Source organism: Patagioenas fasciata, chromosome 1 (genome assembly GCF_037038585.1).
Source record: "Patagioenas fasciata isolate bPatFas1 chromosome 1, bPatFas1.hap1, whole genome shotgun sequence".
NCBI lineage: Eukaryota > Metazoa > Chordata > Aves > Columbiformes > Columbidae > Patagioenas > Patagioenas fasciata.
Window position 1 is genome coordinate 17,718,669 of NC_092520.1, and position 22,465 is coordinate 17,741,133.

The 22,465-nt window shown below is 38.1% G+C and overlaps 1 protein-coding gene across 7 annotated transcripts in view; it reads left to right on the plus strand.

Annotated features, from left to right (window-relative positions):
• GRIA4 (glutamate ionotropic receptor AMPA type subunit 4) overlaps positions 1–22,465 on the plus strand; it is a 231,852-nt gene that overhangs the window by 171,983 nt on the left and 37,404 nt on the right. For all 7 annotated transcript variants that reach the window (XR_011737309.1, XM_071803674.1, XM_065831859.2 and 4 more), the window contains exons 10-13: positions 1,441–1,647; positions 9,545–9,915; positions 11,243–11,441; positions 14,946–15,193. Coding sequence is in view for 6 of the 7 variants with exons in the window: in XM_071803674.1 (XP_071659775.1) it covers positions 1,441–1,647; positions 9,545–9,915; positions 11,243–11,441; positions 14,946–15,193 (1,025 nt within the window). In the remaining variant the exon portion in view is untranslated. The remainder of the gene's footprint in view (positions 1–1,440; positions 1,648–9,544; positions 9,916–11,242; positions 11,442–14,945; positions 15,194–22,465) is intronic.

Consider the following 22,465-nt stretch of genomic DNA (forward strand, 5'->3'; position numbering starts at 1 on the left):
TACAAATATATAAAGGGTGAGTGTCACAAGGATGGAGCCAGGCTTTTCTCGGTGACAACCAACAGTAGGACAAGGGGTAATGGATTCAAACTGGAACACAAGAGATTCCACTTAAATTTGAGAAGAAACTTCTTCTCAGTGAGGGTAACAGACACTGGAACAGGCTGCCCAGGGAGGTTGTGGAGTCTCCTACTCTGGAGACATTCAAAACCCAGATGGACACATTCCTGTGTCACATTCCTGGACACATTCCACCTGGACACATCTAGGTGTTCCTGCTCCGGCAGGGGGATTGGACTAGATAATTTTTTCAGGTCTCTTCCAATCCCTAATGTTCTGTGATTCTGTGATATTTTTACCTTTATTTTTGTTTTTCTACTAATTATGTATGTAGGAAGGTTGGTGTCAGAAAACCAACATTTGCCAGGGCCAGCACAGAGAAAACTTAAGCTGCTATTTTGTGATGTAAATTCAAACAAAGGGTGACATTAGTGACAAGTATTTTATCTGGAACTGGCTATGAATATGAATTATGTGAGGTATTTTAAAATAGACCATAGTTTTACATAATGATTGCTAAAGTCTGAATCCACACAGAACAAAAAAAAAAAAATGTAACCTTCTTTTCCCAATAAGACCTTGATTTGCCAGTCATGTAATGTTCACTATTGTGATAGTATAGTTCATACAGGGAATGTAAGATCCACTTTTCGAGACAGGTTTTACTTGTTTTCAATGGCAGTCACCATCCAAAAATATTTTCGTACTTCTTTTTCATGCAGCATGTCATGCACTTCATCCAGTGTCAGCTTAATACCATTCTTGTCCATGTATATTGCTTAGATTCATCCTAAAAGACCTTGCAGAATCTACATTGTTTATTCAAAGGGGAAGATATGTGTTTCCTTGGGAATGTATTTCTATGTTCTCACTAAAATGTATGTAACCTCTTAGAAATCATGCGTTCGGAATCCCAAGAAAGCAAATAATTCAGGCTGTGCATTTGAAATTATATAGCTAGTAACCATACTGTGTTAGAGGATGCGCTCACTTACTGAAGTCAAAAGCGTAAATTACACCTTGCATTAGCCCACAGTCTTTTGCACGTATAGGTTCAACCTCTATTCACGCTTTAAATTTAGCATATACTGCACTAAGGTCTTTAATTTAAAACAAAGTTAAATGTATATGCATTCTTGGATGGTTTTTATGTTCATGATTTCTAAGGTTGATAAATCTTGTGAAATGTATAAGCCCAATTACAGTGTAAATAGTATACCTTTCCAGAAGGATTTCTGTTCATACATTTTAATTTAGATGTGCCAATACTATCCATGAACTTTTGATAAAATGTGTATTGTTCAGTCAATAGATGATATGTTATTTTTCAGAGTATGTTCGGTATACTTCTCCTTTACAGTTCTACTTCTTTCATTATAGGAAGCCCCATATGTTATGTTCAAGAAAAACCATGATACCTTTGAAGGGAATGACAAGTTTGAAGGATACTGTGTAGATCTGGCGTCAGAAATTGCAAAACATATTGGTATCAAGTACAAAATTGCCATTGTTCCTGATGGAAAATATGGAGCAAGGGATCCAGAGACAAAAATCTGGAATGGGATGGTGGGAGAACTTGTTTATGGGGTAAGCATACCAATTTTTGAAGCAGGATTTAATTTATCATAGTATTAGTTATAAAAAGGAAGTATATGTGCATTTTATTTAACCTCGAGGTCACAGAAGAGAAACAGAATTCTGTTTCAGATCTCTGTGCTTTCATTTATTTTCAAGAGAAAACCAAAGTTTTGTGCAAATTCTACTATTTGTTCAACTAGTACCTTGTATTATTAGAACATCCATAGTTTGAACATCCCTTAAAAATTCATGAATTGTGAAACTAATGTTAGAAACCATCTATTCCTGGTACATTGTAAAACTTAGTTGGGAAGAGTATCACTCATTTTCATGGAATGGCAGACAGATCTTTTCAAAAAGGCTGGACTCTTGGTCTGCGTCAAGAAGTGGAGAATCCACCATCCTATATCAAACAAATACAACAAACCAATACAGATAAGTACACAGGCAATTCAGAATTAAGGCAGACTTTTAAGATGAACATCAATAATAAAATTTGAGGGCAAACCTGGTAAGTTCAAGAATTAAGAGCATTATGTTATACAATGATCTAAAGAAGGATTCTTCAGAATAGCATAATAGTTGACAATTATGTTGACTCATGAAGTTGTAATATTTAATGAAAATAGTTCCAACAAACTCAGAGAAATACTTGCAGTATCTGGTGTTACCAAAAGTAGCAAAACTCAGAACTCTGCTTTCCAATGGCTGCAGATGCTAACATCTGCACTGAGAACAGGTCAGAATTCTTAGAGAAACTTTTCATTTTAGTGACAGAATAAAAAATGATCCTAAAACTAATCAGGTCAGAACATATCCACCACTAAACTCATAACCTCCCCATAGAAACACTACTGGTCCATCCACAGTTGCAGATTTCACAGTTCAATGACATTTAGGGCCACGCATGGTAAAAGTCTAGTGGCTTTCCTAGTAGCAGCTCCATTTCTCTTCCCTTCTGTCAGTTGAGTGTAACTGATAAATTTTGTCAAAGTCTCCTCCACTGGTGTCACTTCAGGAGACTCCTCAATGTGTCATAGATGGTTTGCTGTAGGAGTGTGGGAAATGGTGCCCCAGAATTCTGTTGATTTCTCCTCCACGTGGGAATGGGAGGGTTACACCAGCCTCACAAAACTCTGTGTGTTCTTGGAAGTTCTTGAGGAACCAACCTCATTTCTGTGTTTGGACAGTGGAAAAGCTGAATGATCACCAAGCACATATATCCACTTTAAGGGCTCAGAAGCAGCTCAAGTCTCAGGGTATTACAAGTTAAGTGCTTTTCAAACTTCCTTTATCAAAATGGAGGTGACACCTTGTCTGGCTTTTAATTACAATAGCAAACACATGGATGTCACATGAATGCACTGTTCTACACTGGTAGATTTTGAAACCATCTGAGAAATCTTACAAATTGTGAGAAAATTCCCTTGCCCAGATGCATAGTTTCAGTGGCCTATCATCTAGCTGAAAGTTATAGAGGAAACTTGAAATCACACATTAGTTTTCTGGGTTTATTTGTTTGGTGTGTTGTTTTTTCTTTTTTCCTTTTATCTTGCAAAATTTACCTCATCAAATCCAAACTGCCCTCATACCAGACTGAAATACAAAGTGCTGTTGGGAAGCTCGCACAGAGGTTCATGCCAGCACTGGACTGTGACCTGTGGCTGTTAACATACCTGAAAGAAACAAAACTCACAGGCATAAAGGACCTGTTGCAAATCACCTGCATGAAGAGGACATCCCAGAATACATGATCAATATTTCTTTTTTTTTGGAATGGAAAAGAATTAGGTGAAGTCTCTTTAAAGATTTGATGGCCGAGTTTAAAAGCTCCTACACCACTGTTTAGGAAGGCTTCAGTTGGTGATTCTGGGAATCAGCTGCAGCAAAGCTCTCAGAGCTGCTTTTATATTGAAAGAACTGACAGAAGTCTGTGATTGCCCAGTATATTTACTCTACTGTCTGAGGGCTCCTTGAGGCTGTGTCTATCCCTGTACATCCGTGGCACCATATAATCATAGAATTGTAGAATCGTTTCACTTGGAAGAGACCCTGAGGATCATCGAGGCCAACCATAACCCAACTTTAGCACTAAATCATGTCCCTAAGAACCTCATCTATATGCCTTTTCAACACCTCCAGGGATGGTGACTCCACCACTTTCCTCGGCAGCCTGTTCCAATGCCTGACAACCCCTATCGTGATTTTTTTTTTTCCTAATAGCCAACCTAAACCTCCCCTGGTGCAACTTGAGGCCGTTTCCTCTTGTCCTGTCACTTGCTACTTGGGAGAATAGATCAGCCCCCCCGGTACTACAACCTCCTTTCAGGTAGTTGCAGACAGTGATAAGGTCTCCCCTCAGCCTCATTTTCTCCAGACTAAACAGCCCCAGTTCCCTCAGCTGCTCTTCATATGACTTCTGCTCCAGACCCCTCTCCAGCTTTATTACCCTTCTCTGAACTCTCTTCAGCACCTCAGTGTCTTTCTTATGATGAGGGACCCAAAACTGAACACAAGATTCAAGGTGGGGCCTCAGCAGTGCCAAGTACAGTGGCACAATCACTTCTCTAGTACTGCTGGCCACACTATTCCTGGTACAAGCCAGGATGCTGTTGGCCTTTTTGGCCACCTAGGCACACTGCTGGCTCATGTTCATCCATCTGTCAATCAACACCCCCAGATCCCTCTCTGCCAGGCAGCTTGCCGGCCACTCTTCCCTGAGCTTGTAGCACTGCCTGGGGTTGTTGTGAGCCAAGTGCAGGACCCAGCTCTTGGCCTTGTTAAACCTCATACAAATGGCCTCAGCCCAACAGTCCAGCCAGTCCAGATCCCTCTGTATGGCCTTCCTACACTCCAGCAGATCAACACTCCCACCCAACTTGGTGTCATCTGCAAAATTCCAAGGGTGCACTCAATTCCTTCATCCAGATCTTTGATAAAGAAATTAAACAGAACTGGCCTCGGTATTGGTCCCTGGAAAACACCACTCGTGACAGCCACCAACTGGATTTGGCTCCATTCACCATGACTCTTTGAGCCCAGCCATCCAGCCAGTTCTTGATCCATCAAACAGTACTTCTGTCCACACCATGAGCTGCCAGCCTCTCCAGGAGCATGCTGTGGGATACAGTGTCAAAGGCTTTACTGAAGTACAAAACATCCACAGCCTTTCCCTCATCTACTAGATTGGTCACCTCGTCATAGAAGGAGATCATGTTGATCAAACAGGTTGGTCTTTCATAAGCCCATGTTGACTGGACCTGATCGCTTGTTTTTCTTGTATGTGCCATGTGATGTCACTCCATGACCTTCCCTGGCACGGAGGTTAAACTAACAGGTCTGTAGTTCCCTGAATCCTCCTTCCGGCCCTTCTTGTAGATGGGCGTCATGTTTGCCAATTTCCAGTCAACTGGGACCTCCCCAGTTAGCCAAGATTGCTAATAAGTAATGCAAAGTGACTCAGCGATCATGTCCACCAGCTCCTTTAGCACCCTTAGATATATGATGCCCAAGGAGTGTCCCTGGGCACTACAACTTGCCTGACTAATCTGTTAAATTGCAAGAATGGTTCCTGGTATATTTTCAGTCCATAATTACTGTCCAAAGCAATTTCTGAGCCCAACTGGACAATAGAATCGGGGACAGACCATTCCCTATAAGCAACTTGAATGCAGCCATGCTAGTTCAGAGGTTAAATGACTTTCATGGTGGCAACACAGACTGTCCTGTGCCTTCTGGCCTTAAGGCCAAGAGCTACTCCAAACATGTTTACTTTTACAGGTGTAGCTTTAAAGGAAATTTTTCTTTCTCTTAACTTACACAAGTTTACTGCTTAGGATTTCCATAGAGAATCCATGAAGAGCATCCTCCCTGCAACTGCTTTGAGTCCTTGCCAGATGATTTACAAAGCATCAGGGTCCCTGGCCTATTCCACATAGAGAAAGCAGAAAAATCAGTCAGCCAGAGAGTTCCCTGCAAAGCTCTGCAATAAGAGGATGTTCATGTTCTCTGATAGATCCCCAAATCATAAACACAAGTACTCTGAATAGTTGGCTATACTTCAAGCAAGGCTTTTTATATGCAGCCAGGATTGGGACAGAATTTGCAAATGAATTAGCAAGTTAAAGAGATGGTCTATTTGAGAAAAAATTTACAGCTTCTAATTCCCGACCCCATTAAAAGATTAACAGTTTTGTGCTGGCCGGGGAGATTGGACCTTTTCTGAGCCATACAAAAGGCTCCCCTCCTGCTCTTTATACTGTACCCCAGTGCCTCGGTGCCACCAACTGATCTAGTTGAAGATGTCTGTGCTCACTGCAGGGGAGTTGGACTAGATGACCTTGGGAAGGTCCCTCCCAACCCAAGCTATTCTATGATTCTGATTCTATGAATGCCACTCAGCCCTGTCTGTGGTACCGAGAGTGGCCATATGCATCATTGGTCATTCTGGTACCTGGACACTTCACATACTGCACAGAGCAGTTTGGTCATTACCTAAACTCTGTAGTTGATTTTTCCATCATGTCCCAGGGGAAACAGTTAATGAAGTGCTGTACAGTTTTGCTGTGACAATACAGAAGATCGTGGTGCAATGCTGTTTATTTTCCTGTTTTGTTTTTAGCACTCTACTAAAAACCATCAGGAGATCTTGGTCATTTGTCCCTGATGTATCCAAATGCCTAGAGTAGTCCCTGTGGGACTCTATAAGCCTTGATATCTAGCTCACAGGAGAAATGCTGGCTGAGGATGAAATACCATTAAGCAAGTGTAACAGGTGTTTCCAAATGCACTAACAGTCAGCTCCAGTTAAATATTCATTCTCCTGACACAGAATGCTGTTCTTTCACTGCTAACACAAAAGGTCACAACTCATTTCTGTTTAAAATCTGAGAAGACACAAGCTTCTGAAGTTGAAATCACTTCCTGTGTTATTATTCTCAGATAACTTTACCACCTTCATACAACTTGTACCAAGCATAGATCTTATTCACCAGGTTATAATAATATATTCTGGAAAAGTAAAAGTCTCTTACCATCAGACCTAATCTTGTCCCATTGTGTAATACTGGAAGTAGCCCAAATACATCTGTACTTGATAGTGGTATAGCCTTGATTGAAATGCTGTTACAGATGCAGCTGATTCAAGTGTGAAGTATCATTAGTCTTTGTCAAAACAGATTTCACTGGCAACAAAATCATTAATTGTTTTCACCGTTGTTATATTGTTAAATTATTTAAATCCATAATTATATGGTGTATGTTAACTAGGCAAAGCACAAATGCTTGTGATTATCCTGCACAGCTATTGTCATTATTTAGCTTTCAACAACAACGAGTTTACAGAGGCCTTAATGTGGCACAAAGTGGTCTTACAAAAATAATATTAGCAGATTGGGAGGCTGCACTTTTTCCAATTATTTGGAATCTATTTGTGACTTAGCTGTAATGGCTCTTTGCATTCATTGGCATGAAATGGATTTATCTACATTATGAATTATCTGGCATTAGACCTACTATCATAATGAAATGGGATACGTTCTTATTTCTACTCTTTAACTCCTAAAAGTAGTGTAGGCGGCTAGCTCTGATGTAGTTTGGGTTGTGCATGTACTCTTTGAGCCTTTAAATTTGATAAGATGAATCTTATCCAGTGTGCTAATTATGTCTTTAAAATCTCCACAATTCACACTAAAATGGTGCTGTCACTTTTCCACCTTGCATTGTAATAACTAACAACCCTCAGGGATCCTTGTTTTAATCGCAGTAGCAATACCCAGACACAAAAAATGAAGTGGTAGCCAGCACTTCTGAAGACCAGTGATCAGGTGTATCATTTACTCTGTGTTAACAAAGATACCACTACGTGACAAATACAGGGAAGATTAGCAGTAACAGACCACAGTTTCCCTGAGTCTTTCAGTTTGTTCATTTCAAGGACTCCACACTATGCATTCACAGTAGTTGAAATTTTGACACACAAAGGACATTGACTCTGAGGAAGGAAACCATTCTTCTAGAAAAAAAGGAGTATGTGAATGAGATGAAAAACAAAAATATACAGCAATGCCGATAGCCCAAACCATCCTACAATCCTTACATTACAGAAACCCAATTTACTTTACAATTTACACAATATTTATAAATATATTTTAGACTTAATATTTTTCTTTACATAATACCTGTCTTCATACAATATCTATTTCTGTCAGACTTAGGTAATCACAAGACTTGAAGAAGCCAAATTTTTAAAAATACCTTGTATTACACAATTTATATTAAAATTCAGAGAATTAGCAATATTATCGTAATGTTTACCAAAGACATTAACACCAGACATAATGTCTGATATGCTTGCAAACATATTATTTTAATTCTGTTGCTTAAACTGTAATATCTTTACATAAAATTATGATGATCAGTGTTTGCATCACAACTGTTTCAGAATGACAGATATAATCTGATTATTAATATATAACAATTTTAATACAAATTTGCATTTTGAGGCTATTGCACTGGAATGAGTCATTTCTTTTGAATTAATCAAAATTACATAGCTACCAAAATAGATTTAAATTTTAACTACATTAAATCAGTTTTAAATTAAATTCCATAAAATATATATAGGTCAGTATAACTTGGTGTATAAAATAACAAAACCATATTATTTTAAATGCATTTATCTGTCTCAAAGTTGGGAGGTGACAAAAAAGCATACATTTCAGTTCATTTTTTTCTTTATCACACAAGCTATTTTTGTAACACTTGGATTAAACTATTTAAGCACATTCTTAATTTTCAACGTGTTTTAATGTTATTGAAATTGAAGGGATTTAAATATATCCTTGGATATTTTACTGACCGTGAATGTCCTTAAGAGCATCCTAAAAGACCAATATGCTTAAATGCTTTGCTTAACTATGGCATGTGTACTATATCTGAAGATGCTACCCCATAAGATGAATTTGGGCCAACTAAGTATTTAGAAAAGAAAATTATGACAGTTCTATTATGGAGATTTATTAATAACTCTTAATTGTGCCTGTGAAGATGACTGGGCCTGGGGTGGGGTAAATGCAGGCAGATTATCTCTTACATTGAGGCCTGCAGAAGAGTAATGCCACTGCAGAAGGCAGGTTGTGAGTCTGCCTTATTTGCAACTAAAAGAAAGTGTTCTCACACTATGCTGTGTTACCCTCCTTAGCCCGTGGGCTGGACAGAAGTCCTTGCTGGTCACAGAGCACAGCCTCAGCACACTTTTTATCCTTTTATTACGTGATTTTGCACAGCTATTTTCTGTATACTTGCCTTTTTGCATTGTTTAAAATGTGATTTATTTCTGTTGAACTATCTTTCTCCCAAGACAACTGTGTACAGTTTTGTGGCGTCGCAGCAATAGATCATCACCTTTGCTGCTTCATGCTATTTGGAACTTCCTTGAGTCTATGAGTTGGTTTCCCTTGAAGAATGATTATGTCTTATGAAAAGATGATAATAAATTACTGTTTCTGGGATCTTATAAAAAAAATCTCTACACATTCTGTCACAATAGGGTCATTCTCATTTTTCATTCTTCCTTGAATTCTACTTTTAATCTAAATTAATACTTAAAATGACATACCCACGCTGCTACCTACAACTGCAAGATTTAAGAGTCTCATGCTTAGCAGGAAAATGAAGTATTGCTATAATTCCATAAAATAAAAACCTGCAACATATATGTTTTACTAAAAACATATTGAGTAAATATAACTGTGATAGAAAGAAACAGAAAGATGTTATAAAGAACATTTAAGCCACAGTGTCCTGATGTTAATGATATGTCTTTGGAATTAGCTACTTAGCTGAGTGTATAAGCCAACGCCAATTAATCTATACATGTATATTTCTTTTTTTTTTTTTTTTATAGAAAGCAGAGATTGCTGTTGCGCCTCTGACCATCACTTTGGTACGAGAAGAGGTCATTGATTTTTCTAAGCCTTTTATGAGTTTGGGGATATCCATTATGATCAAAAAGCCCCAGAAATCTAAACCAGGAGTGTTTTCCTTCTTGGACCCTTTGGCGTATGAGATCTGGATGTGCATAGTCTTTGCCTACATTGGTGTCAGTGTGGTCCTGTTCCTAGTTAGCAGGTTTAGCCCGTATGAGTGGCACACAGAAGAACCAGAGGATGGGAAAGAAGGACCCAGTGACCAGCCTCCCAATGAGTTTGGCATATTCAACAGCCTCTGGTTTTCCCTGGGTGCCTTTATGCAACAAGGATGTGATATTTCCCCAAGGTTTGTGTCAAATCTTTTTACATTTGCATTTTATCTTCAACACTGAAGCGTAAAATCTTCCTTCATTTGTTTTCCTGGCAGTGTTTTGAAGTCCATTCTTTAGGATGGCTTTTCTTTTTATTTTTTTTTTTCTTTTTCAATAGCTATGATAAGGGCAACAGAGAATCTGTTTTGAATTTCAGTCATTACTATTATTTTACATGTGTCAATGTGCATAAACCACAAACAGCTCTCAGAAACAGCAGGTACACAACAGAGCAAATTCCACTGGGTTGACTTCAGAGGAACTGCTTTGTTACTAAATTAGTTCCATTGTATTACAATTCTGAAATGCACACTATTGTGCTGAATATTTGTGGTGCATGAATGAATGTCCCATTTCTGTTCCCTATCAAGTTCCACAGTGCTGCTTCCAGAATGTCGCTGTCCAAGAGGGAGAGAATATTTGACCGTCTGTTTCTGAGAAGCCATGCTGTATTGCTGAGATGTGCCTTACCAAGTGGAGGCTTCACATGTAATATATGACCCCAGTCCTGAATTTCTCACCCTTTTAACATATTCTGAAACTTTGGTGTGCAGTAACTACAATTTCTTGAATTAAACATTATGACCCAATCTTTCAAACTTGAATGCTTCATTTTAGCCATTTACAGTGAGATTTTGAGAGTGTTCAGCATTGGCCTAACTCTGCTATTATTGAAGTTAGCATTAAAACTGATACTGATTAAGACTGGATGTATATTACTCCTCATCAGCCTTCTCATCAAATTTCAGGTATTAAAATATCTGTGTTACCACAAAATGCTTGCTTCTTAAATAAGAAAAATGTGAAAGTACACGTGATTGCAGTAGCTTGTAGAATGTTTGATAAGCTTGGGTGACAGGAACATTTTAAACCTAGAGCCAACATAATCCATGTGCAAAACCTTTTGTGTCTTTTTTTCTTTTTTAAGAGGAAACAGAGAAAGCCACTGATTTGCAGCTACCATGCTTTACTTTTGTCTCCAAAAAGAGATTACCTATCCAGTATTTTTGACAACATTTTTGCAATGTTAGGCATTTCCTGAAATAATAAGCACACTGGGATTACTGTTCAAGAGATTTCACACTTCTGTATGTGCATCACTCGTATTAATACAGTTGACTCTGTAATGTGGGCATTAAGATTCAAGACAAAATGCATTTATCGGTATTCAAAATGCAAATGATCTGCCTACCAGTGACTGTTACTTAATGATACATTTTCAGCAATAATGGTGCCTTCTTTCTTTCTCTCAATTTGTGGCTTAAGAGACAGGAAAATGTGCATGATCTTATTCATGTTTAGATCCCTCTCAGGTCGCATTGTTGGAGGTGTCTGGTGGTTCTTCACGCTCATCATTATTTCATCCTACACCGCTAACCTCGCTGCTTTCTTGACTGTTGAGCGAATGGTCTCGCCCATAGAAAGTGCAGAAGACCTTGCCAAACAAACGGAAATTGCTTATGGGACACTGGACTCAGGGTCAACCAAAGAATTCTTCAGAGTAAGTTGGCATGTCCATTAGAGCAGCTCTCCCTACCAACTGCTCTTATAAGATGCATAGAAGTGTGAAATAATGTTGCTTTGTCATTAGGTGTAATATAGTTTGTAAGTTCTGTGATACTTTAGCTACATTTTTACCCTCACAACCATTTGTTGGAGTTTTCAGTTTCATGAATTTGTGGAAAGCTTATTGATTCTGTTGCGTTGGGCAGAAGAGGTGCCCCAGGGGATACTGAAACCAGTAATAATTAAAGTGGCACTGTGATATCGATTCATCCAAAGCTACAGTACTGAAATGAAGTGCAGCATTGAAAGCCTATGATAATAATATGGAGTCCTGCAGATTTTGTTTCTGCTTATAGATTTGGCTGAGTGCATTTTGCTTTAGGCTCTTGGGTGGTGGGCAGGAAATGCATTTTTTAATTTGCTGACTTTCAGATGAATAATAAAGAGGAAATATATCTCAGGGGGATGTGTTTGGAGCATTAGGAAATAGCCTAAATAGCCATTCCTGTGTCTGTGTTGTCTGTATTGATTATTTCACTTTCATTTGCTTTCCTGTGTTAGTGTGGTTGGTTTGTAATCCTCATCGTTTGCCAGCTGGAAAACAGGGAACCTGGACATCACAAGGAGTACATAAAAACAGTCTCTCCTGCTTTATTTTATGTCTGTAGCAGATGAAAGTTAAGCCTAGCTGATTGATCATGTGTGAGTTTAGTGTTTGAACATGTCTCTGAATAAATGCTGAGAGCCAGTAGTGCTGCGTTGCAAATTACACCGCTTAGGAGCGTTATTTATCTGAAAGGTGCAGTTTAAGGCATTTTTAGAAGAAAAGAAGATGGAGTGATGATTTCTTCTTATTGTCTAGTTGAAAGGGGACTGTTCTATGTTAGGTACTCCCATGCACCTTGACTGTTTCCAGTTTGGCCAAACCGAACTCATTGAATCATTAGCAGAATTATGGATGGGATTTGTGAACTATAGAAAGTATCAATTCAAGGGCAGTTGCTGAATGGCCCCGAAAAGGTCCGTAGTGAAATAACCTTTTTATTGTGAGAGTTATCTCCATAGAAAAACTTGCAAATATTTTTTATTAACTGTAAAAAGGTGGCCAAAATGTCAGAAACTCTCAACAGCTATTCAATCTGCTTTCATTCTGGATTGAACATGGAAAAGGGAAAAGTAATTTTAAAGCCAACTTAAAGAAAAAGAAGACTTAGATACTATTAGCTATTTACTCTTATTTTCTGTTTCAGACAAAGTGAGAATTGCACTTTCTGAGCAGCTTGTTCAGGAGGAAAAGAGCTTAGTTTTAGAAGTCCTACTAAGAAAAACCCTAAATGAAAATTATCCTAACTTGGCTGACTGCAGGGGAAGTCTGCAATGTTTCTTCATATGATAATAAGGAATATATGTTCATTCCCTTTTCAATTTTAACTCTGAGTTGATATGTGGAAACTGAATGTTAACAAATAAAAAAGTCTGAGAGAAGAAAATATTCTTACAGAGCAGAAGCCTTGTTAGACTTCCCGTATTTTTTGTCTCTTGACAGGCAAAGGAAATTAGATCCTAAAAACATAGATTTATATGCAGCCTTTTTCAATTGATTTAAAGAATTGTTTCCTCTTACTAATAGTTATTATATGTGCTACATGTTTTTGGTTTTGAAGGAAAGGGACCCATTACATGTTTACTTTATAAAGAATCTGATTATATGGATGTTAAGATGTAAGAAATTGATGTTAAGATGTAAGAAATGAATGGAAGTGAAGGCAGACAAAAGCAAGTAAATATTTTTGAAATTATCCTGATTCATTGCTGCTCTCTTCCATTTTTTTTCTTTCTGTAAATTTAAATCCATGAAATTACTTCAGCGTGAAGCAAAAAGAATACATGGGTGGCTTAGCTTACACTGCTTCAGACACTGTCATGTAAATAAAAAGCAGCTGTGACTACAGTGGAAATAGAGGGTGAAAAGGCAGGATCTGATTATGGATATAGACAGACGTTATTAATTTAAATTTTATTATATTTGACAGAAAGATAAAATGACGCCTATGGACAAGTTTAAAAAGCAAGGACCATTTATGATATTCTGCTATATGGTATTTTTATTGATTGTTTCTGGTTAAATGCCACTTACTTTCAAGTTAGACATACCTCCCTAACAAATTATTTTATAAGTAAAAAAACAGTCATTCAGTAAACAGTAAAAATAAATGCTTCATGGAAATCAGGCTTACCTATACAAAGGCTTGGTTGAAGGCTTTTTAAAGCCATTGTCAATTTAATACTCAGATTATAGGATTTGATATTTGTTTAATGTGCTAAGGCCCTTTGTTTGGAGACTTTTGTTAATTAATATTTTCCTGGAGTGCTCAGCAGAGTGTAGGAATGGGCTCATAGGATAAATCTTGCCTAGCTAGAATCTCCTGTTGACTCAAATAAAATCTGACTTGAGCATTTGGTTAAAAAGTCCTTCTTGCAGCACACATAAGAGAAGACAAGTGCCAGCTGTTATTAAATAAAAACACTGTACAGCATTTGGCTGATGCCTGGTTTGCCTGTATGTGTCCATGTTGCTGGAGGAAGCAGAGGAGTTGTTGAGTGAATCTAACAGGCATGGAAAGCTTCTCAGCCTGACAGCACTTCCTTCCTTTCATCCTTTCAATGAAAATTTTTATTTGTGTTTATTTTTTAAGTTGTTCTTTTCGCTTAAGTCTTTACTTGTGGCTATACCGTGCATTCCCAGAGAGAATTTCCAACTAATGCACTCTAAGCCACAAATTCTTGCACGTTCTTTGAGCAAGCATATTTCTTAATTACTGGCGGGTTCAGAGTCTTCAAAGTAGATCCACCAATACTGTGGTTCTGAAGACATACCTAATACTTCTTTAAGGAAAATGCTTAGTCCATTTTGTTTCCTTTAATAGCATATTTCATCCAATTTGGTCCTTCCGTCTTCTATTGTGAACCATGTCTTAAAACATTGTGCAGCCTTTCTGAATGTATATTGAATGAATTCTGAACTCTGAATTATGAAAGAAGAAATCATACTTAAGCTATTGTGGTTTTGATGCTCTAAGAAGTGGGTGTTAGAACTGAGAAATGCTTCCAGATTCAGCTATGTATTTATGGGGAGATTAATTTATTGTTTCTTTTTCCCATACAGGTTTATCGTGAATATCTATTTCATATATAATTTCCTAAAACACACTTTAGAATTCTTTGACTGTGTAATTTTGGTCTTAGCTTTGCAGTTATTTTACGGTGACTGCTAGAAGCTAACTGGACCATAAAATAATATCTGATTTTATAGTATTGATATTGTTATTTCTTGTTTCTTTCAAAATAAGCATGGAATTCAGAGAAAATCCTTATTCAAGTATGATTCTCTCAACCCCAGTTGTTTGAAAAATCAAGCATGGTTGATTTTATTTTGAGAAGTGCTATTTTGAAATGTTGCAACGTTCTTCTGTTCTAACTTCTTTTTAATTTTCTCCAGAGATCAAAAATAGCAGTATATGAAAAGATGTGGACCTACATGAAGTCAGCTGAGCCATCAGTGTTCACTAGGACTACTGCAGAGGGAGTAGCTCGTGTCCGCAAATCCAAGGGCAAGTTTGCCTTCCTGCTGGAGTCCACCATGAATGAATACATTGAGCAACGAAAGCCTTGTGACACCATGAAAGTGGGAGGAAACCTGGATTCCAAAGGCTATGGTGTAGCCACACCGAAGGGTTCTCCATTAAGGTGGGTGGAATAGTATAACAATATAAAATGTGTTGTTATAGTATTCCACCTTCCCTGATGTACCTGATATAACTCTTTTTGGTTTGTGTGTCAACATGGTATGTTGTTTTTTTTCTTCCATTTCATATTTTTTTGACCAAAAAAGGTAAACATTTCTAATTGCAATATGGATTTAGCAGCTATAGTTGGCATATCTTTCAAGGCCATATAAAAACCAAACTGGTTGAACACTAGCTACTTGAAGTCAACCTCAATAGAATTAACACCAGCTGTTCTATTTCATCAGCTTTTTTCACCAAATTCAACCCTTTATAGCAATATTATGCCTACATTATCTACATCAGTATCTGCATCAATAATATGCCTACATTTTATGTTTTCTTTATTGTTCTTGGCTGCTAATTTCTGAATAAGAAGCTGCTTATAAAATCTTTTTTCCAGTATCATCCCTTGGAGGCAATTAGTCCTTCATTACAGCAACTTAATTAAAGTACTTTTTGTTAAAGCACCTTCTTATTTAGGAAAAAAAAAGTTTGTGTTTCTAGCATTATGCATTTCAGTACTGCCTTCAAACTCACCAGTATTTACCATGGTGTTCAATCAAGTAGGAGAGCTTTTGATTCACAGGTGGAACATCATTTGCTTTTCATTTAAATTTGTCAGGGGAACAGAAGTGAAGGTACTAGTTCTGTGTTTAAATTGGCAGTATTTACCATTGTGTTGTCTTTAATGTTTAAGGCAGACAAAACTTGCCTTTTTCCTCTGGTAGATTTGCCAATTTTCTTCAAAGCAAAAGAGGATACTGGGGGAGCGTGGCCTGTGGAGTCTTACAGCGGCAGGGTGCACATGGATGGGGGAGAAGGAGTGACCCGCGGAGCAACCAGCACCCCACTTCTCAAATTTGTGCTCATGGCAGGGGGTAACAATAGGCTCTGATGAAAGAGATTCGCAAAGGAGATAAAGTGAGGTGAAGGGAGGAGTTGCAAGTGCAGATGGAGCCAAAGTGCTATGCAGGAAATAACTAAGGAGGCACCTGTCTTCATCCGTGACCACAGAGGAGACATCATTACCACTATGCAGATATCTGGATTCTCTCTTAACTCACTAGTTTAACTTGCAAATAATATCACAAACATCAGTAGCCTTAACTGCATTACACAGATGGGAATAGTAGTATCACCAGAATAATTTCCATCCATAGCAGAAGAAGATTCTCTGTGCAGGGGAAAAGCAGGCCAGTTATTTCAGTGGCTGAATATGAATTTTTGGTCCTTAACATTCAGTACCTCTCAGATTTAAAAACTGCAGCCATCACCACTGAATAAAGTACTAAGAGAACAGAAGGAGGTGAGAGAGGGAAAATTACAATAAAAATATTAGTTATAAAGAAAAATGTGTCCAGAACTCATGAGACTGCTGAAGGTAGAAGACAGTAGATAATAGGAGAGGCAGATCTATTATCTGGGTATATTTTCAGAGCACTTATTTTTTTTTTTTAATTTATAATAAATGGGTATCTCCTTCTCAGTGTTTCAAGTGACTCAGAAGCAGTAGGCAACACTGCAGTTTAGTGGAGCTACTTTCTCATAGTGAGGAAGTGCCCATTGCTGACACAGTCATGCTTTACTGTGCCAAAGCTGGGGCAAACATTTTAGGAATCTCTTTAGCTGCTGTCATATATATCGTTGCAGTGGGATGTTTGTTCTAAGCATGCTTTATGGTGCTCCTTAGTTGCTCTCACTATTTTTCTGCAGAATACTCAACACCACCACCAAGAGACAGCCTGTTATAATAAGCACTAGTAGCCAATGGAGGTTGGTTTTTGTCAAATTTGGGCTTATTTCAGGTTTGTTCACTTGGCTAGATAAAAATATCTAGGAGTAAGAGACATAAAGCAGTTAGATGGAAGAAGGCCCAGTAAGACAGTTTAATAAGAACAGAGAGGAAGAGCACAATCATGACTGTAAAGATCAAGTATGACATCCTGGTTCCATCCCAGCTAAAGACCAACCTCTCTTATGTTTTACTGAAAAAACAGTTTGGTCTAACTGGAGGTCAGCAACTATAATTAGGGTGATGTGATCAAAAAACATTTAGTTTTTTACATCCTACCTTCAAATATACTTCAAAAAAGGGAATAGGGGAAATCCTACCTAACCTGAAAATTGAACCAAATCTCCTTTCAAGCTGTCTTGACTGGCTGTCCATGTCCATGCCTTTCCCGAGCCTTTCTTTCACATGTGCTAAGCTTCTTGTTCTCCTGCTGCACCCCATTCCCTCTCCAGCCCCAGCAACAAACCCCAGGCAACACATCAGTGCTGCTTACCTATTAAAAACATTAAGCAACACACTAAAAGAACAAGTGCTTATTGAAGAGGCGAAAAGTTTCCTACCCCTGTGCTTTTGAACAGAAAAGACTCAGCTGTAAATTTTAACTGCATGCTTCAGTATTTTCTGAATTGTTTGAAATTTTAGAATATGCTAGTTTTGCTGTTTTGACTGCATCCCGCATGGTAGTGTGTCTGTTACTGATTTATGTAACTGCTGCCTGCACAGATAATTGCAAATATTGAACATGCAGTTTGAAATCCATGAAGGGCAAACTAGCTAAGTTCATTACATAAATTAGTCAAAAGACATAACTTGCTATGGGAGTTGTAAATTCTCTATTTTATTTAATAACCATAATTTCCTATTTGAGTTATGTGTAGACCACAAATTACTTGATGTAGTTCACAAATAATTGCAAGTAGCATATAAATGTTGAACATTCACACTCTATTCTTGGGCTTTTCAGGACTAGGGAAAAATATCAATTTTTTTTAATGAATTATTCATATCAAATTATTAACTAAACTCTTTGAACACCTATTTCACTAGAGATAATTTAGTCTTAATCCTCCTCCTACTTACAATGATTATAAATCAGGAGTTTTTTCACTGAAAATGTGGTAAAAGCCGTATAAAATTGATGTGAGTGTATGGAGAACCTGACCATATATTTTCTTATATCTAACACTGATAGAAAATGGGGTGATTTAAATCAGACTTCTTCCTGTAGCTTAGGACTATCAATAGTTTTGTGCCCTCACATCACTGGGCTCATGTTCATTACAGAGCATATACCCATCACTTCACTCATGCAGATGAAATCCACCTGTCAGAGTGATCCAGGGACTGGTCTCTCTGTTGCTCATGACCCTACACATGAGCAAGGTAGTGGATTTTAATTTGAAAATCTTCCTAATTGAGTTCCATGCTACACTCCTGCAGTGTTCAACCAGTACCTATGGCTAATTGGAATGATTTATTCCCAGTGCTGGTGTAGTATTAGGATTCGTGCTTATCACTGGATGGAGGAGAATGGGAAATGCCTGATGTGTGTTTCTTTTATGCCCACCGGGCAATACCACATTACACATCATGTGTGTCTCCTTCCTTCCTTCCTTTTCAGTGATATTCATTTCTATATAGTGTTGTAAAAGATGGACATATTTGAGAAGGAACGTGGGATTGAGGGCAAAGGCTCTCATCACAACAAAGACTGAGTTTCTTTCATGGCAATACCCAGCTGTCCTTACTGTTTCCTCCTCCTACCATGGTAGGTATCCTTCCAAAACTAGTGTGTAGTAATCAGTGTGAATTAATGGGTGTTTTTCTTCAAAGGTGGTGTTTTCAAAGGTGGTTAAGAGAGTGCTGTTTTTCTACTTAGCAGTTTTTTAATGTGTTGTCATTAGAAGACGTTCTTGTGGCCGGACTTCTGGCCATTGTGGATCACCTCTCATTCATGTGCCTTGCCACTTGCAGTAATCTGTGTTTCCAGAGGACAACCCTGGAGATTGCGTACTACACAAATCCTATGCCTTGTATGCCTCTGCTTTTCTGTTTTAGATATGTAGGTATCATAAACAGGTTTGAGTAGCGATGAATGTGAAAGAGTTCTCCACTCTTAAGAGGTAATGAAGAAGAAAATAAGGGCAATATTGTATCACAGGTACACTAAGCTTTTCCTGCTTTTTGTACCTTGAAGCTGTTTGATGCAAAGGTGAACTGGGCTGAACTAAAATATGAGGAGTTCTCAACGTTGTTTCTGTGACTGTGACTAAGGACATTTGGCTGTCTTGTCCTGCAACTTGACAGTATGCAGCAGGGATGAGTGAAACCTGCTCAGGTCCTCATGTCTGGTGAGACACTGTGACTCCAACCAGATTAGAGTGGCAGGATGAGGTCTAGCCAAATAATAAAAAACTGATGTGAATAGTGTGTTGATGCATTTTTGAGATTGGTGATGGTTGTTCACCAACCTGATGAAATCCAGAGCTTTATTAAGTTCCCAGTATTGCAATTATGGTCAATGTTTACAAATATGAATCAGGGACTCTAAATGCCATTATTCAAGTCCCTATTATTTTTATCTTGTGAAGAAATAACTCCAGTTTGACTTTAGGAAGGTGTTCTGGAGAGGAAGGAAAAAAAGGTCCATGAGGTGATATCTGCTGGTTCTTTGCAGTGTGACATCTAGTGACATCAATTGTCTCTTTAAACCAACTATGGTGCCAGTTCTTTATCCATTCTTTACTGTGGTTGTATTAATATGAGGTGGGAAATGTGAGAAGTGCATCAGTGAAGCAGGCGATGCAGATGCTATTTTCTGATCAACTTGTGTGAAGTGCAAAGTACATGAGTGAGGCTGTGGATTCCTTCCCTTGCAAAGGAGGAGTGCCCTGGAGAGTGCTTGGGGTGCAAAAAGCATCACAACGGTGCTCTGTCAACATTGTGTGGATTCTCCTGGTTTTTCACTTGTGCAATACTTTGAAGAGATTTACCCTGGAAGTGAGGAGTCTGTGGTGGAAGGAACTTTTTCTTGACAAAACACGTGAGTTTATGTGAATAAGGTAAAGATTTGTTATGAAGGGAGTCTTTGTGTGGATGGGCTTTATAAACTATCAATCTTGATCTCAGTGACTCCATCTACTCCTTATTTTCCTGAGGTAAATCTCTAAAATTGCCGTTCTTTCATTCCTTCTTTTCAATGTGGTACTACAGCTCACAATGTTACCTTTGTTTTTCAAGGATATGTCCAGTATGGTTTCTTAGTTAGAAATGTACCCTTGAAGGAAAACTCATTATGGTAATGCACGTTTGTTCACACAAAATTTTGGCAGCCCTTACATAGGATGGGATATTCCCCATTCTTTTTTTTGGACATGCTTTCCATTGGCCTGAAACAAGTTTGGGAAAACAAGGATAAATCTGATGGTATCATTTCCTCCAATGGGACCATTAAACTTTTTATCAAGTTCTGTCCTTGATGTTTTCAGAGACCAGAGTATAAGGAGCTTACTATGGAAGGAATTCCCAGATCACCATTCACTGTCAAAGCCGTTTATCATGAACTAAATACATTATTCTGATATATACCTCAGTTCTCTTTTTACTCTGGTTTTGTAGGTCAGTGAATTGATAATACATGGCAAGCTCTTCAGGAAAAGAATCAGTCATTGCATAGTTCACCTATAAGAATAGATAAAAATGTTTCCACTAAAACTTCTTACATTCTCTGGTTTCTTATGGTTTGTATGAAATTGGATTTGTGTGTACAAAAAAAAATGGGTATGATATTCACAGATTCCTTTTGAGTAAGAGGAAAAGCAGGAAAAACTGTTTGAGCTGACCACCCAAATTACTTCTCAAGTTGTTTTTTTTTTTTTTTTGCTACAAAGGGCTCCTTCCACTAATGCTTTTCAGAGTTTTTGTACTGTGGAAATCCAGGAATCTTCTCAAAAATAGACTTTTCCCATGAATGAAGCTTCCATGTGCAAGTTTTCCTGTATCATAAAGTAGGCATTTTCCTGGACCGCTCTTTGGTGTACCCTATATTGTTCAGTTTTCAAAGGACTTCACAGACTTCTTTATTTTCGAACCGATATAATTGATACGGCTATTTTAGCTTGTGGTGTTTCTGTGCATCTGGGCTGCATTGCTTACTCAATGGTGTGTTCCTGATGCTAGTAGAGTACAGAAATAGGCAAAAGGAATGTAGACTTGGGTCACCATGGTGAGGTCTGTGCCGCACATGCTTTGGGGTGTTGTTCTGGTGATTCAGACAGAAGAATGGGTATTTCCTCTGCTGGCTAGCTGACCTCCAGCTGGCAACACTGCCATCCAAAGACCTCCCCAGATCATTCTGAAGACAAGCAGCCTTCACAGTGAGGAGAGATGCGGAGAAAGCAGGTTCATTTTTTTTTTTCCATGTGTTTCTCTTCTGATAGAATGGCTGGTATTGCCCAATATCAGTGTGTTATCCACAGAGGCAATCATTTCAGCAAAGCACTGGAGGAAATAGAAGGTGTTGCTTTTTGTTTGATGTAGAAAAGATATAAAGACAACTGGTGAATAATGGAGGTTTGAGGATAAAAACGAGTGACATGAAATTAATGAGTTTGACCTCTGCTCTTTTAAAGTAGGGTTGGTGGAGATAACGAAAATCTGCATAGCTATTGAATGGTCTGTTGTGGTTTACAAGAACAGGATTTTAGTCAGCAATTTCACTTACCAAGATTTTACAAGGTCACTTCTTTCTGTGATACAAAATGATTTGGAAACTAGAATGTGATCTATAACATTTTATGCATATTGTAAACATTATCCTGTTTGACTGATGGTGTAGATGATACTGTATGACTTGGCATAATATTCTTCCCTTCACTGTAGGCATAACAAGGCTTGAATTACCACTCCATTACCCATTCAGTGTCAGAGCTTATAGCCTGGATATTTCTCAAGTAGGTCAGATCCTTCAGAGCTTGTTGGGTTTTCTGTCAACTAAAAATAACATTTACTGGGTAAAAAGGCAGAGAGTGGGCCACTGCTTAGCGAGAAATGTAAAAGTCAGGAGTCAAAAGAAGATCAGCGAAGAGCGCGCCTGGCAATGAATGTTAGCACATTGTTCTTTCAGCTGAGCCTGGGAGTCTTAGTTTTGGTTATCTGGATTATTTCTGCCTAAAACCAGAATATCTGTTTTAGAAGTTAAAAAAAAAAAAAAAGGCTTGAGAATGGATATCAGAATCACAGCTTGCTCTGTTCCCTAGTGATGCCTCCTGGTTTAATTTTATAATTTTTAATCAGGATGAGGATCTTCCCCTTACTTAAAGAGTGCAATAAAAAATAATTTAAAAAAAAAAAAAAGATGAAAATTTGATGATGGCTAATGAGCTCCATTGCAAGATGTATGAGCAAATGTATTTAAGTAAAATCTACTTGGAGGGGTTT